The sequence below is a fragment of the Empidonax traillii genome, unplaced genomic scaffold (assembly GCF_003031625.1).
Source record: "Empidonax traillii isolate 1590-97213 ecotype Southwest subspecies unplaced genomic scaffold, ASM303162v1 scaffold42:size1813164, whole genome shotgun sequence".
NCBI lineage: Eukaryota > Metazoa > Chordata > Aves > Passeriformes > Tyrannidae > Empidonax > Empidonax traillii.
The window spans coordinates 238429-256374 of NW_020955235.1; the positions used below are offsets into that span (position 1 = coordinate 238429).

General features: G+C 37.8%; 1 protein-coding gene across 1 annotated transcript in view; it reads left to right on the top strand.

The window, feature by feature from the left end:
* Positions 1-1071: 1071 nt before the first annotated feature.
* Positions 1072-17946, top strand: part of LNPK (lunapark, ER junction formation factor) — a 41098-nt gene continuing 24223 nt past the window's right edge. Inside the window, exons 1-6 of the mRNA XM_027878467.1 lie at positions 1072-1160; positions 4842-4923; positions 6189-6230; positions 7457-7644; positions 10821-10879; positions 14090-14130. Coding sequence (XP_027734268.1) covers positions 4897-4923; positions 6189-6230; positions 7457-7644; positions 10821-10879; positions 14090-14130 — 357 coding nt within the window. The 5' untranslated portion in view covers positions 1072-1160; positions 4842-4896. The remainder of the gene's footprint in view (positions 1161-4841; positions 4924-6188; positions 6231-7456; positions 7645-10820; positions 10880-14089; positions 14131-17946) is intronic.

Genomic DNA, 17946 nt, shown 5'->3' on the forward strand with positions numbered 1-17946 from the left:
TTTTTTTTTTTTTTCTTTCATTCACTTACTAAATACTCTTTTAACCCAACCCATGAGCTTTCTGACTTTTACTTATCCTAGTATCTCCCACATCCTCCTGAAATGGAGAGAGCAGGAGGTTGTGGGTGTGTTTGCCTGCTGACCAGGATCAGCTATCACAATTGGAAAAACCCCAACATGTGTATGATGTCCTATGATGCGCTGTCACATACAAGTTCAACAGTGCATGGTCAGCTGCAGGTGTACAGCTTCTGCACAGGACTTTCTACTTCAAGGCACTCTGAAGGACTTTCTTCCACATCTGTGCACATGCACCCACTTCTGTAACTGTAGTGGTAAAACACCGGGCAGGGCACCGGAGACTTTGTCAGAAACACAGTGCAAACAGAGCAAGTGTTCATTGTTCCTCTGTTCTCTCGGCATGAGGCCACTGGTGCGTGTCAGCCACTTAAGAAAACTGATGAAGTAGAGAACTAAGGGAGAGGAATGCTGTTATTACAGGAATGTAAATTAATGAAGTACAGAGTTCTGCTTCTCTCCAAGGATGCTCAACATTTGCTGACTGGAACGAAGGGGACAGTGAGGGCATCCCCCTGCTGTGACTCTCAGGGGACTCCAGGGTCCGCCTGGACAACACACGCCCAGCAAGCCGCCTTTGTCAGCACCGCTTCATTGGCAGAGGCTCAACATCAGAGCGCCAGGAGGCCGGGACAACCCCCCACACGACAGCCTAAACCTCATGTTCCTCGGTTAAAACACCTTTATTTTCTGCGAGCGGGGACCGGCGAGAGCCGCAGGAGGACGGTGACCGCCTCCGACACTCGGCCGCTTCGACCCGCCTGGGCACGGCCGCCCGAGGCACCGTGACACCACCCCGGCTGGGCCCCGAGGCGTGGCGGGAGCGGTTGGTCAGGTCCGGTCGGGCACGGCTCAGCACAATCCCCCAAGGCTCAAACCCCACAGCCGCCCCCGCCGCTCCCGCCGCTCCGGCCCCACCGAGCGCGCAGCCCCGCCCCGTCCCTGCGCGCCCCGCGGCAGCGCGGCGCTGATTGGCTGCCGGGGCCGCGCGGGGCCTGATGGGAGCACCGCCCGGGCGGCGGGTCCCTTCTGCGGCGGCGGCGGCGGCTCCGGGGTGGGATGCGCGGCCCGGCCCGCGGCAGGTACGTGCTGCGGGGGGTGCCCGGCCCCCGGCGAGGCGGCGGGAGAGGGGCGCTCGGTGCTCCCCGTGACCGGAGCCTTAAGCGCAGCAGGGCGGCCGGTGCTTTCACCCGCCGTGCCGCGGGCAGCCGGGCGGCGGCCGTGGTGCAGCCCCGGAGGAGGGAGCCACCGGCCGCGGGGAGGGCGTGGTGGGGCCCTGCGGAGCTCGCCCGGGCGCGGCGACGCCGAGCACTGTCCCCGGGACCGACCGGGGCCACCCCCGAGCCTCGCCCGGCCCCGCCGGCCGCAGGCTTCGCACCGAGGCTGGGCTTCCAAAACTGCGCCTGACCCAGCCACCCCTCGCTCCGCCGCTGTGCAGCGCAGCCCGTATGGGAACTAATTTGCCTTTCTGATTAAGGCTCTACAAAGCGTAAGACCTCTGTAGGCTACTTCCGAACAGGAACACCTGAAAGCCAAGTTTAAATGGGAAAAAAGTTCAGTGTCGTGTTTTAACTGAGAGGACCTAGAACAGGCTAGCAGTAGGTGGTGGGTGATGCTTTTGGTTTTCTTTTGCCTGTTTCCTTGTCCACGGCACTCGTAGCCGGAGAAACTTTATGGTCCCACTGGAGGTTTCTGAGGTCAGTTAATTGTGGGAGAACTGGAGATTCGATATGAATGGTAGAACTTGTCTTCTTTGCAATGATAAATATCTAAAAATATTTACATAAAATGAAGTCACTAAGCTTACAAAAACCCTCATTTAAAAAGCATTGCCTGTTCCTTCAGGGGAAAGATTTGTATGTCTGTACACAAGGCCTTCATGACAAGTTTCTAACTTCCTTTTTTTTCTTTTCCTATGTCTTCTCTTGACATTATTGAGTCTTGAATTTCAGCATGTCAGTTATTAACATTTACTTGGAAGACTGATTTTTTTTTTCTTTTTGGAGACCTTTTAATCTTAAAACATTATCAAGCTTGAAGAAATTTGAGACTGACTTGATAAAAGTGAAATGAGATCATCAAACTATTTTCTCCCTCTTGGTGGATGGGTTGGTGGATGACTTCCGTAATCAAGCATGATTCATCCCTCTTTCAAAGAGAAACTTTTTCTGCTGTGGTACTCTTAGTCTGGCACTTCTGCTTTTTAATAAATAACTTACATGTTTTGGGAGTAGAGGAGCAGCTATCAAGAAATTAATATTTTTTGAGAGAGAGTCAGGTAATAAAATTGGTAGTAGTGTTTTCTTGAGCTTCTATGTTAAGTGTTTTTTAACAATTCTGTTGTCTGTTTTAAGGCTAGGATTAGGAAACATTGCAACTATCTTGTGTATTAAATCAGTGATAATGTTTGTGGAAGTAAGTTCAATTGCAGTCATGCTTAGTGAGTGGAGTGCACAGCTCAGTGCTAAAGAAGTGTAGTCTTCAGAGTGGAGAGTACTATGTAGTTATTTGTTGATTAGAGCATGGGAAGCAAGTAACTTGTGGAGGGAGAACTCTTGCCATGAATAGTAGTATATTAGGGATAGGTATGTGGAGTGGTAGATGAGGAGAGTTTGAAGCAGTTGAAGGCAATTTGTGTTGTCGTGTCAAAAAAAAAGAGGAAAGAAAGGAAAACATTTGAGCATCTGAGGCACTCCATTGAAATCATAAAAAATTCTGTATCTCCGAACTAAGGATTCAGTGTCTAAATTGTAAATGTCCATCTAGTGGCCCTAATCCCTTAATACGTCTTTGGGGAAGGGTTTTGGGAGTATTACTGACTTGCAGAGCAGCATGTATAAAGCCTGTCATCATCATAGTTCTTGTCAAATCATATGTACAGTGACACTTGTCAAACCTGTTTCTCTTCCACGTATTTGCCAGATATTTTAAAAACACTTGTGTAGAAATAGCTTGTGAATGTGTTTTTGGTAAAAGTCAGTGTCACCAGTATCTCATGGGTAACCTGTGCTCAGAATGTCCTCTAACACTTCTACTGGAGATGATCTCAAACTATGGCTTGAAGGAAAATGGCACACACAAAGGCTGCATGAGCATTTCTGTCACGGCCATTACTGAGAGCTACTATTGCTTTTAACAGCAGTGGCAATGCTAGGGAAGCAAACTAGATTTGTGAGCCTTGTGCTACTTTTACAGACTTCTTGATTGGCTGTTTGACACATTATCTTTATTGCAAAACAGTAGGAAAGCTATCTGTCTCTGTATAAATACTTGGGAAGAAAGTGTCTGCCCACATCTACTGCAGTACTGTCATGCAAAAACTCATGCAAAGGGACAATTGTGTAACAATCTGTGTTAATCATGTGTTTGAAGAAACCCAACCTACTGTTCTCCTGAGTTGAGTTACTGTAGTAGTGATTAGTTTGAGAATTTGCTCAAGAGCCCAAGGGGTAATTGTGCTTTTTCTGTAGCTCACCCCTTTGTGCTGGTAATTTGGCAGCAGCAGAGCTAATTTGCCCATCTGTTATAGCTTCATTTTGGCGGCACTTCAAATACGGATTTACTTATTTTTAAGGATTGGTTTCTGACATCACGGGGCCTATAGTTCTAGATTCTGAAACCCTTGGCTTTCTTAAAAGATGATGAGGTTACCTACCATACTACAGTACTGTTCCTGCTTGTGAGTGGCCTATATAAATTTGTGCTAACAACCTCAGACAATTTGAAAACAAATTTGGATTTTTTGCTGAAGGAAACTTAATAAACAAGATAATAATCACTTATATTTGTACCTAGCTAGATCAGTGCTTTGTTTCTGTAAGTCTTACTGTTTCATTCCAGAATGAAGAAGGTTTGAGCCTCAGTTGGTAAACCCCCGGTTTACTGTTGGGGTTGTTATGAACTGATTACTTTTTCATTCACTAGGTAAAAGACTTGTAATTTAAATGAGCAGAAAGAGATTCTGCTATACTGAGATTCAAAGTCAGTTAATTCCAACTACCTTCTTATGGAAAGTTGTTACACTCTTGTTTCCGGAACTTGGACCTAGGTCATTGAATTAGTGTTGTTCAAGGGTTCCAGGTTTGTGTAGGGTGAGGTAAGCTGCTTTTGCACCTTTGGAACTGTTGGAGTTATTTGCTGATGAATGCACTGTGAGTTGAGTGCGGTGAAGACTTGCCAATTGCTGCTTTTGTTTAGCAAGTGAAATCTCTTTGAAACTGATATTTGAACTTGAAACAGATACCAAAGAACAACAATAGTGCTGTCCAGTACATTCTTTTTGATGATGGTGTAAAAAGGAAGTAGGTTTATTTGAGAAATTTTCTCATGAATAGTAGGATATTAATGCTGGATGCTGGGACTGACAGCTGAAGAGGAACACTGAGTTATGCTTATGGGCAGCAGAGGAAATAACTGGAAATCAGTTTCTTAAATAATCCTGCTCAATAGTAAGTTTTAAAAATTATTGTTCTGCTGGAGAATTTTGATGGCTCTTTTAGCAGTAATTCTGTGTCTCAGTTTTTGAGGACTCCAATCTGATTAAGAATTTCCAAAGTAAAAATAAATTTGGCCTCATCAAGGCTGATCAACTGGCTTACAAGATGGCCTCTGAAACAGAAAACTGGATTTAAAAATAAAACATAGATAGGTAACTAGGAAATGGCTTTTGCAATATTTTGATTTCTTTGGATGTTGGAATGAGTTTGTGAATCTTCGATTCTGGTGTTAGCTTGCTCCTAAGTGCTTAATGCTTTCTTTTCTAGCTGTGAATGCTCATAGAAGAGTGATAGCTCTGCCAATATTTGTCCACAATTGAAGATGGGTGGATTGATTTCAAGATGGAGGGTAAGTAAAATCGTGTAACAAGATAATCTTCTTTAGTCCAGAAGATGGGAGTACCTTGGACATGTTTCTTAATGCCCATTGCTTGACTGTTAGTGCTGGTTGAATCTAAGTGCTAAACTTTTCCCATGAATGTCAGTCATTTAAAAATCTAGTAGTGAGACATCCAGTGTTCAGAAGTATTCTCTCCAAATCACTAAATTGTGAAACCATGTTGTTGTCCTTTATTTCCTTTGCAGAATCAATCTGGCACTAGCTTGGTTAACTTATAAAAATACAGTTTTAACTCTTTCTGTAAGTCTGAATAGTTTTGTGATGCTTCATCGGGATAAATACTGCAGCATCTGTGACTTGAAAGATTGGTGGATTTTTTAGGTCAAAATAAGATACATGCAGAATATCATTGTCTGTTTTAACACATATTTTGCTAACTACTTACACCTATACAAGTCTGTCTTCCTATCCGCTTTTGTTGGCTTGTATGTTATTGAGTTGTGTACTGAGTTTATGAGGAAGAAGAGGCACCAGATTTTTGACTACTCTCCTGGCAGGTGTGAGTTGTTTGAATCTAGGTTTGCCTTTGCTTATTAGCAATTGACTTGTGACCTTCCCACACAAAACTCCTCTCAAGATGAAAGTTTAGGTGCGATGTCAGTTTTGCGTAAGAGAAACTCATGGTGATGCAGTGTGGGCCGTGGTTTTTGAATTTGTGGTATGAAGGGTAGGGAAAGATTATCGATTGATAGTTTTCAGAAATTAGGAAAGATTCCTAGAAGGTGGATTTCAAATTGCTCTGAAGGGGATTTTACTGGAGATGATAACACTTATTTGCAGTTGCTTATGATTTATTTAGACCATGTGTCTTTGTGTAGAGTGAGTGGTCATAAAAAGCTGAAGTACTCAGATCAGGGCTTCCTCTATATATTTGCTTTGCTTTGCCTATTTCTTCCACTCATCAATTCTGTTCTTGTTTTGCTTCCCACCCACACATTCATTATTGCTGTATGTGCATTATAGGTTTTCATCCTTTGTGATGTAGGAGAGGAGCCTTTAGTTAAGAGTAATACCAACTGTAAAATAGTGATTGATTATAATCCCTTCTGTTTATCACAAAGTAGGGAACTTATTACCTTTATATAAAACAGATAATTTATTAATCTGTTATAAATATGTCTTTTTGTTAGGAAACTGTTAATGGACAGTAATCCTCAAAAAACTGACTTTTACAAAAGTGAGATTAATATCTTTGTTCTTTCTCTTGTAAGCAGGCAAAGCCGTCCACTGTTGAAGTATTAGAAAAAATAGATAAGGTACGTGTTTGCTTTTCGTGGTTTGTTTTTTTTTTTTTTTTTTTTTTTTTTTTTTTTTTTTTTTTTTTTTTTTTTTTTTTTTTTTTTTTTTTTTTTTTTTTTTTTTTTTTTTTTTAGAAATACGCATCCTTTTTGCTGGCCATGTATTTCTTTCACATTTAGTAAAACATTGTAATGAAATTTTAAATTAATTTGGTAATTATTGCAGTACTAGAGATTCTGAGTTTCAGAGGAATTGCTATTTTTTTTCCCCTTACTATTAGTAATTTAAAAAATACCCATACTCTGTAATAGATAGTGAGAAGCAACAGCTCAACTATTTATTTAGAGAGCTTGAAATAGGAATGAATGTGAAGCTGCCTTGATTACACAATTATTTATCACTAGTGGTTAAAGTCCCATGTAATGGAAAATGTCACTAATACTAAGTTCCATTCATCTGGTTGATTAGAAAAGCTTCAATGTATAGTTTTATGTGTAAAAGTTGTAACTGCGATAGTAGTAAGTAAGGTCAGGGGCAGAATAACTGAATAGATGGTTCAGTAATCAGTTGTGGTTTTTCACCAGCATTTGTGACAGATGTCTGTACTCTACGGGGAAATTAACTGTTTTGAAGTATGCTGCTGATATTTTTTGTTTTCCTTATGATGAAAGTGTGAGCACTCCTGTTGTCACTTGAAATACAGTCAAAATGGTTAACACAGCAGAGCGTTGCTCACTCACTTATTAATATGCCAGAAGCATCATACAAATATTCAGGATTTCACTCTTAATGTGAGGAAAGTACTGAGAGGAAAACACATGAAATAATGGAGATGTTTCAACAATTTCCCATTAGAGGCATTTAAAATTCCACAGGTGCCTGATGAAAGTTTTAAGATGCATTGATTGATGTCATTGTAAAGACTGCCATTCATAAGATATTATCATTTTTCTCTTGTCCCACCCAAATATACTAATAAATTTCAATTGTGGAAAAAGTGCTGATTTGTAATATTTCTTCCTTATTGCTAATACAGTGCAAGTACCCCATATCATAATCTTAATAGTGTGGTGTATTTATGCTATGGAAGTTATCTTTGGGCAAATATTGTCGTTTGTCAAAAAGCTACTTGATTTTAATCAAGTATCAAATTGATAAGGCTGATTTAAGCAAACATTTAAAGGCAGCTTAGTAAAGCCACCTACTAATTTTGCTAATAAGGTTGAACCCTGTTTATTTACAGGAAATACAGACATTAGAAGAATTTAGAGAAAAAAATCAGAGGCTACAGAAACTATGGGTTGGAGGGCTGCTTCTCTACTCCTCACTCCTTTACCTTGTTACTTGCTTAATTGTATATCTGTGGTGTCTTCCTGACGAATGGACAGCAAGGTTGACAATGACACTTCCATTTTTTGCATTTCCATTCATGTAAGTAAATATGCCTTTTTTTATTTTCTAACTGCTGTCTGTTTGATAAAAGGAGATGGAAAATACATCTCAGCAGGAGGTTAGGTTTACTTTGACAATCCTTGAGATGTCATAACTTGCTGAATTTTTTCTTCTAAAATAAATTCCAATAGTTAGGCAGACACTTTTTTTTGTGGGAAATGTCTCTCATGGGTCTGGAACTAAGTCTTATCATCAAAAGATGATAGGATCTAAAGTTACTTGCCCTATCAAAATTATGCTAGGGCGAGAGAGACAGACCTGTATTTGAGCAGGTGCAAGGCAATGTAGTATAAGCAAAAGAGCATTATCTTGGGTTTTATTTTTACTGCTAGTTGGAAAGTAACATCTCTGTATGAAAGTAACCTATGGTATATCACCTATTTATAAAATGTAGCATTGTAAAACACGGGAAAATACAAGAATGAATGGAGAAATTTGCTGTTACCTATTGAAGTAAGTGTGTTAATACAGAATTAAAAAGAAGATCATCAACCTAAGTATGTTGAAGACTAGTTTTATGTAATTAGCTGTTTTTCTGGAAAATCATTGACTATTTACTTCAACAGTGAAATATCCAGACTTCATTGGATGTGAACAGGAGAAAATATTGTTTAAGTTTTTGTTCCACTGAGCTGATTAGCTGCTCATCCTGATGAGTGGCTTTCGTTTTCTAAGAAAGCTACTTTTCTAAAGTAACAAAATGGGCTCCCACCTCACTAAACAGCTGCTTTACTGCCTCTCCTTACCTCAGATCAAGGAGGAGAAGACATCCTACTGAGGATGCTCGCTACAGGGAGCACAGTGCATTTACTAATTTGCTGAAATGAACATCATAAATACTGTCCGTATTTATACAGCATCTTTGTATGAAAATACGACTTGTCAGTGCCCTAGCTTTAAATGTTAAAGGCAAAGTCAAATGTAAATATTTAAGGCTTTGCAAGTTTGATTAACGTGGGTCAGCATAACATACCATGGGGAAAAAAAAAAGGCACTTGAAGATGGTTTTTGGATGTCATACTGTGTTATGCATAATGTACTAATATGCTGTTGTTGTGGAATCCTGTGGAGAAGATACATGGGTGGCAGTATCTTGACTGGAAAGGATTAATATAGAAATTAGAGCTCAAATCAGTATTTGGCAGTAACATGAATTGATTTTGTTCTTAAGGACAAGCATTTCAAAGTCTTTTTTGTGAATGTGTGAAGCTTGCTCATGCTAATAGGAAAGGCTTGTAGAAGAGGAAGTATTACCAACTCCCTTTCACATAGATGTGTTAGGATTAGTGTAGAAATGAAAACTTTTATCATTGAAGGTGAGATGGCTTCTAGTGCTGTGCTGTGAATTTTCTCAGTGGGTTTTTATTCTCTAGTTTGTCTTCCATTTCCACCTTTTTTCAAGATGGCTCTCTGTAAAATTCCAACTTAGATATCGGCTTACTGGCATTCAGAATTAGACTGTTGTTCTCTATGACTTACAACTGTTTATCAGATTTTTTTTTTTTATTTAAGCTATTCCCCTTCAGCTTGTTTTGGCAGATATGAATGGCAAGCAGCTGCCAGCTTGTCTTTGTGCTCGGTCAAGAGGTGACTCCATGCTGAATGCCTGGTGCCACCCAGTAATAGCTCTAGAGATTTTTCAGCCCTAATCAAACTGGAATATGTCTGCCTTTTCCAGCTTGCAGTCAGTCACCAACTTATTTCTGCCTTAGGTCAGTCCCTCAGGGTCTCAGCAAGTTACTGATGCTGGTAGAGGAAGTTAAGTTCTAGGAATATAACTTGGTTAATTGTAAATGTATGTTGAAATATCTGAAAAGTTGAAGAAATATGTTAACATGTTAGAAGGATGCTCTCCTTGAACTGATTTTTATTTGAATTGTTTCATCTTGCATGTTCTGATTTTCAGAGAAACATGGTTTTATTTTGTAAAATTGATATGAAATAGTCTGCTATTAAACTTTCATCTCAGAGTTCTTAAAGAGGAAATGTCTTTTTATTTCATGAAGTCCTGCCATAGCTATAGAAGACTCTTTAACTTGCATTAAAAAAGAAATAACACTTTTTTCTTATGTAACACAGTATTTAAGGCAATTCAAACCCTGTAAGCATTTATTTCTTCTGATACTTTATGAAGACACATTTTGCAATGTGTAAGCAGACAAACCCATCTCTGTTCTCAGAGTAGTTATTATAGCGAATCTTTGAACCTGGAATAGTTAAACTTCTTTCTCTGTTTCTCTTACCTTGGATAGGTTACTCTCACATCCCAGTTGCCTCATCTAACTTGCCTAACTCAGGCTATGTTAATACTTGAAGGCATTTTGAACTGGGAAACCATTATATAAATGCAAAAGATTTTTTTTTTTCTTAAACAGAACATTGCTAATTTAGGCTCTATTATTTAATGCTTCACATAAGGAGGGTTTTGGATAAGATCACTGGAATGGCTTGAAGTATGAGACTTGCTGCTTGGCTTAGGCTGAATAACTTACCAGGAAAAGTGTCAATTTAATTATAAGCAAATGAAGTCATGATGGTTGCAGAGAGACCTTTTGAATGTAATGGGGTCATAGATCAGTTTGACTTTATCTTGAGGTAAACTACTCTGTTGTTTGAGCTAAGTCAGCTGAAACCCTACAAAACCAGTGGATTCAGAGCTCTGTAAAATCACCAGGACTCAGGTCAGTTAACTGTGCTTGGGAGGGTATTTGTACAATAGCTGTATCTTGTAGTTTTCATTGGTATTGAATTCTTCCTGCAAATCTCCCAGGCTGTGATTTTGGGCCATAGCTTATTAGCTTGGGTTTCTGGATAACATGAATAATAAATCTATCAAATAAGAAGTGATGACTGTGTAATTTTCAGCTGAACATTTTAGTAAGTGATGATGTTACTTGCAACTGCTGCCTTAGTATTTCTACCTTTAGTAATACTTGGTTAAATTTTAATAAAAAAGAACATTTTTTTTAGAGCAATGTTGATGTCTTGACAAGATACTAATTTAATTTTTAGCTTTTTATATAAATACTATCTAAAGATTTCTGTTCTTTCTATTTGCCGAATCTCATCTGGTAAGTGTTCTGTTTGCTACATGACTTCAGAAGTGCTTACTGTAATTTATTTTAACGAACATAATTCTTCTTTCTGTTTTAAAGAATCTGGTGTATAAGAACACTGCTCATTTTCTTCTTTTCCAAACGGACAGAAAGGAATAGTAAGTATTTTTTTTTTTATATTGAGCTAGATAAGAATGATGCTTGCTATGATAATGTAAATGATTTTGATCATTTGGCTTCCAGGCAAAGGTAGTCTTTTTGTTAATACTGAAATGGGTAGTATTAGCTACACTTATTTCTACCACATGGTTCATGAAAGAACAGGAAGGAAACTGCTTAATCTTTCACTTCACTTGTAAAATTGTGATAACTTTCTCCCATCTTTGCACGTGTCAAAGTGTAATGGAATAAAAGACAGTGTAAAAGTGAGAGCGAGGGGAAAGGAAATATAAACAATAGTAGTAGTTCCATTGATACTTGCATCTCGCAAGTATCCCAACAGTCCTAATGTGTTATCCTTATATATAAAAGAAGAGATTTATAGGAGATGTTTTAATTTATTTGTCAAGATAGCTTTTCTCTCACAAGCTCTCCAAAGCATGCTTGTTTTCTTGAGTGGGAAGGATATAAGCAGGTATGTTTCTACTTTTTTGAGAGCTAAGGAAATTGGAAGTCATGTAACAAAACCAAAAAGTAATGCATTTGTTCAAATATATATAAAAAGTTGTTAAATTTTGCATTAGAATGAATCTGCATGCTATTTAAAAACAGCATCTGTGGCACTTTTCTGCAGTAGTTAGAATTCATTTGAGACTTTCCTTGAAAGCAGTCCAGCCTATAACAATATCTCATGGTGATGTGAGCAATAATACAGGAAAACCTCAATGTTGCACTGTGTTTTATGACTTGCAGTACAGCATGATATATTTAATTTGTGACAGCTTATGAGTTAAACATCACTTTTGGAATTTTAGTTAAACTTAATGTTTGTTTTTGATATGCGAGCACCAAACATACATTTTTATGTGGAAATAAAATTGTCAGTCTATTCTGTGGTGCTGTGTGATTGATTTCTAAGGAGAATATATATTTGCATTTCATGGCTGAATTAGAAAAAAAGTATATATGTTTTTCTAGTTTGCTTAAATGTCTTTATTGCTGTTTTGAGTATACAAGCAAGTCTGGTGCTTTTGTTAAACCTGTATATAAAGGTTTTTAGTAGATGATAGAACATGCTGAAAGGGATTATTATGTCTATGTGTTTCCTGAGATTGGATAAAAATGAAGTGTTTTACCTCAAAGATAAAAGTCCTGTATTTGAAAAAGAAAAATGAAATGTGTGGTACAAGAGTTAATGGCGGTACAGTGGGAGAAGGTGTAGCTGGGAGAGCAAATTGGCAGCTAAGTGGCTCAAAGCTAACCTTTTATTCTGGGATAAGTTAATATAACACATTGAGTCACTGGAGATGGTTATTTAATACTATAAAGCTCTATGCTGGATAACCAGCATACGTCAGATTTAGGAACCGTGTTCTGAATGAGGAAAATTCGTAGCTGGACTCTAGGAAAGGTGATGCAGAGAGATTATGGAATTTCAGTTTTTAAGACAGGTCAGGAAAAACAATTGTTAAGGGAGATTTAGGCTGATCTGTCCCGAAGTGTGGGGAAAATAAATGAGGTGTATTGCAGGTATTGACTTCTCTAGTATGAATTCCTTTTATTCTTTAGGTTTAATTAACATGAGCATACTTTGCAGTAATTGCCCTTTGGCGACATTTGAAGGGGCAGGTGTTTCATGAGGTTCTTGTTGAATACAGGAAGTAGAGTGATCAGAAACGCCCACACTTAAAGCTGATTGCCCAGCTTTGTGGAGAGCCATGCCTGAAGATGTTCAAGGCACTTCGGTACTAAAAGTGGTTTTGGGTTTTGGTTTCTTAAGTGGCAGTTAACGGTTGGCTGTATCTGCTGCTTGCTTGGCTGCATGGTATCACACTGCACTGCAGTGCATTCCAAGCTGTTAATCTGTGTGGGGCTACATGAGAGACTGTGATCTAATATACATGTAAAATTTGATGAAGGAGATACCTTATTAACTTGAAGATGCACACTTTCTGGAATTGCCCATCTTCTGTGGTCCAGCCCAGTACTAAATATGGTCTTGTTCCATGTCCTATTTATCTTAACTAATATGGGTTGTTGTAGTTACCCTTTTATTGCATAAACTTTCAAATATGTGCATTCCCAGTTTTAATATTTTTCACATTTAATAAAGAGGTTTATTTTATCAAAATGAGTCTTGACATTCTGGAAAGATCAAGTAATTGTTCTCTTACTTTCAAGTAATGGTGTTCCTGAAGTGGTATGACATATTTATCTAAAGAAAGATGCAAAAAAAAATTATTTTTAATTTGATGGGTTTTAGTCTTGTGTCTTGGAGTTTTGTGAAGCTTTTTCTTGCTTTGAAATCTGAAAAAATGGGTAAAAATAGCTATATTTTTACAGGAATTTAGTTACCAGTGTACACTAGAGCTGAGTAGGAGGGAAAAAGTTGTAAAGTTTATTGTTAAACTCTTCTTGCTGTGAAGGATGTAGTAGAAAGCTATATTATTGAGGGAGCATCTTCTGCTCTCTCAATAGATCATTAGGTGATGGTTTATTACAGTGAGATTTCCGTGAGTGTCAGGCTGCGAACATTGACTTACAAGAAAATCCCACATACATTTGACCTTTTTTCTTTCACTTCCTCTTGGAGAGATTGGGTGCTGTGCCTATTGGTTGTAACAGAGTCTCTTAACATTTAGTAGTAAAATGACCTTCAAGTAGCTGTTCTTACAAAACTGGGGAGTTTGCTGTAGTCTCAAAGTATAGAAAGGGTGAAATACACTGAGCTCTAAAGCTCAGAGTTGACCTGGCATTTGAAACTAGTATGTGTTAAGAGGCTTATGTGACATACTGAAGCCAGTAAATCTGGTACTCAGATATATTAATGCTTAGACCTCAAGCTTTTTTCCTGTAGTTTGACTCATGAGATTAAGTGTATTTGGTCCATTGTTGTACCAGTTTTAATGTAGGTCAAAGCAGGGCACTGGCTAGAATTGGTTTGCTTAATGAGGAAATGGTACATAAAATTTTTTAATAGTTATAACTATAAAGTGATAACAGTGGGCTATAATTTATAAGCAGTTTCAGCATTTTAAGTGATTTATTTTCACATAAAATAGTTATTTTATACAAAGTTTACTGGTGTTTAGGATTGGTAGTGGTCAGTGCGTAATTTTTCCTGGTCTTACAGGGCAAAGTCAGTGTTTAGAGTGTGCTGAAATTTTTTATTTATATTTGAAAACTAATGTATGTTGTCCTTCTTTTAGATGATGCGCTGGAAGATTTAAAATCTCAAAAGAAAAAAATAGTAAGTAAAACTTAAAAGCTGGGTTGTTATGGTCCACTAAAACTGTTGTTCTCCAGATATTTGCATCCACTCGACCAACACTTAATCTCAGTAAGACAAATTTAGGATGGAAAAGGTTCCAGGTCTTGGATGACTTTCCCCCTTTGCAATGTTTGTAATATTGCAAAGCTGTTTCCTCTCTACCTAATAATTCCATAAGGAAGTTTGCTGTTTACTTATGTTGTTGGCTTCATCTCCTGCCTTGTAAAGCAAAACTTTAAAACGACCACCACCAAAACACAGCCCCCCCTCGAAAACAACCAAAACCCAAACACTCTCCCCTTGCCCCTCCCCCCCCCCAAAATCAGCCCTTCTTCCCTCCAAAAACGCCAGAAGTTGTATTATGAGGGTTTAGTGTTAATGAGTTTCCCAAAGTGCTTACCTTATACCTTCTGGATTTTTCCTTGGCAGCTAAATTAATAGGAAACCCACAACAAAGATACCAAAAGGGAGATAGATAAGAGTCTGATATTATGTCACAATTTTCCGCTCTGTTTTTTGCCACTTTTAGAATGTAGATGTAAAAAAAATAACCTGTAACCTAATTGTCATTGTCTTTTGGTAAAGAGGGTTTGCTGATATTTAAATGGATGTGTCCTTTGTTTGGAGTAGTGATGAAAAGGGCTTGGACAGGCTTACATTTTCTGAGAAAGAAATAAATGAGCATGACAACTATGTTGGTAATTTTATTTTATGAAAAACTGCTTAACTGAAATTAATTAATGTTTCCAATTAACATAATCATTTGGTAGCTTTGCAGGGAAAATTCTTGGAACAGAAAAAGCACAGTGGAGAGCAAAACAGTTTTTGGAATCTTAAGTGTAAAGTCTTAATTTCAGTTTAAGTTTAGTTTTCTCTACTCATGAAAATTTTCATATTTATTCTAGAAGAACTAGTGATGCTGAATGTTTGTGTGTGAGAAGCAGTTTAGAGAAAAGACACTGAATAAAATATTAGTCAGGAAAAACCTGGTTTAGAAAAGGGAGAGTTTTTTACTTTGAGAATTGATACTGTTGAAACAATGTAAATGTGTATTTCACATATGCAAGAAATCAAAATAACCTAATGTAGAAGAGTAGGCAGTAGTTAAAAATTAAAAAACTGCACAAATACTTTGTGAATAATAATGAAATTATAGTGTAACTGTGGAGAATTTAAACCTGAAAATATAAGTTGCCATTAGTATGTATGCAACTCAAGCTTTTAATCATTAAAGATAAACTTCTAAATAGGATTAGTCAAACAGATTCTGGGAAGTCCAATAACATATGACTCAACTATTTTTCAGTCTGAGGGCACTAAAAATTGGTGACTGTCTCTTGATCTTGTGGGTGCCTGGTTCCTAGCAAGGAGCCAGAAGCAGAGCACTTATTCAGCCTTTTGGATCAAGGTGATGTTGATATTTTTTACTTAAAATTTAGGAGCCTTAGGAGGTGCATCATTCAATTAGGCATTAAAATTTGATAATCTTACATGAAATGGAAAATGTTGAAATGAAGAGGAAGGAGATGCAAGTAATGAGACAACATAATTTGTGTTTTAGATAAAAACACTCATAAAATTGTATTCTGTAAAATTATTGATAATACTCAGATTTGGTTTTGTTTTGGATTGATTTCCTTAGAGCTGTCTTTGACTATAAATAACTGTAGCAATACCTACTTTTTGGAAAAAGAAAACAAAAATCTTCAAGTAAAACAGTGGGGAGGGAGAGGGATTTTTTTTCCTTGTTCAATTCTGATTTGCTGCAGGGTTTGCAAATAGAATTAGTTACTAAGATATTTACATTGTGATCCTCAAAGTATCTGGGATAAGTAAATTATGTATTTCCTGTTTATTCATAATGCAAATTGTTGTCTAGGCACTGTGAGCCTGCCACAACAGCTGTGCATTTTCCCTTTTCTGCGTCTCAGCTGCAGAAATTGCTGGAGAAATCTTATATTGAAGACAATTGTCCTTTTGAAAAATTTTATGGTACTGTGTTTTGCCAACATGTGGTCTGTGTTCTCCCTACAGACATTATTTGTGTGCTGAAGAGACATAAGCCTGTTGTAGGGCTTACCTGTAAATGGTGTAAGCTTCTCATCTGCTAGATATAATGCCCTAGTGGCTGTGCAGAGACTGCTTGATAGAAATTAATTTCTGTTCAGTTTCTGTTCTGTCTTTGGTGATATAGTCATATGGATTCCTCTGTGGGTAAAATACTTGACAAACATAAACACTTCATCTGGAAATGACCGTTAGTATTATCTATCCTGTACTTCGACTCAAAGTTTGTGTAATACTTATTTCTCACAGAACTGACTCTCTGCTATTTTTTTCTTAGTGAGTACTTTAAAGCATGTTGAATTATGAACTGGGGGTAGGAATTAAACTGCTTAGCTGTACTTAATGCACTACTGCGAGATACAGCTTTTTTTTCCTCTCTTTGATCATAAGGGATACTGTGGTTGTGTTCGTGACTGTTTAGCTGGAATTTTGGCCTTAGAGTTCTCACCTAACGAGGATGTCAGCCCTTAAGCCTGAACATGTATAGATGAGCAAGTTCAGAGGGTTAAGCATATTAAAACAAGGGTACAGGACATGTATTAAGCTGATACAACTGAGAATTAATGGAGAGTTTACCTGGAGCAGCAGTCTTAAAGACAGGATAATTCTTAGCCTGAGGACGGAGTTGTGAAGATAGTATAGTAATTACCTTGCTAATTTTAGAATTAAACCTTGCTGAAGTTTGCTCAGCTACTCTGAATAGTAGGATGAGTATATTAGACTTTGACAGACTTAGCCATTCCATACATGAGTTTAGAAAGTTACATCTGTTAATCTTCCAGGAAGGAAAAAAAAACAACTGAAACCCAAAAAAAGTATGGGTTCAAGGCTGTCTTGGAGTTATGTTAGTAATGGAAAAAAAAAGAAGGCAGCATATGAATTCTGTTACTTAAAATAATTACTGTTTGACTTTATGCATTCAGCCTTCCAGGCATAGAAAACCGTTAATGTTTTGATAACCTTTAGCATGCAACAAAAACTTTACTAGGAGTTGATTGTTGTATAAGTCCAGTTTTGTCAAGTATGTGTTACCAGTATGTGTTGGAATACTGCAAGCGTGCAGTTGGAAGCTCAGAATACAGTTAAAGATCATAGTTACTGACAAAGGGTCAAATGAGTGAGTTCTTTCGTGCAGTATTCATGCAAAGCAGTTACTTTGGTGGTTTTATTGTTTGTATGGATCTGTTCAGAATATACTTGATTACTCTGACTTAAATTATTTATTTCCTATTTTAAGGAAACTTTTGTTATGTGTCCTTACATGATAGTTACGTGGTGTATCTTATATGGTAGACTGAAATGAGTCTCGTGGCTTTATGTGAACATAAAGAAATACCTCTTCTTAGTTGGGTTTGACATTGTAGCAAGTAATTCAGGTTATGAACTCACATAGTAGTATAGCAAGTAAGTAGTTTGCATTGTGCCAGTACTTAAGACTTCAGTTGCTGAATTGCTTCTACAAGAAGCTTAAAATACATTACTCATATTGCTTTTCAATATAGGCAACTGATGTTCCCACAGGAATTTAGTTTGGTTGCCAGCTGAAAAGGAGGCAATCCTTGCAAATATTCATAGGAGAGAATGTAGTACATGACCATGCTTCTTTATTAAGATTTGGTTAATTCCATGAAAAATTCATGCTTAGGCTGCTATTAACTTTCACGGAGACTTCACTTGTGATTCGAGTTGCTCAATATTTATGCTTGATAATGATAGACCGTGAATTAG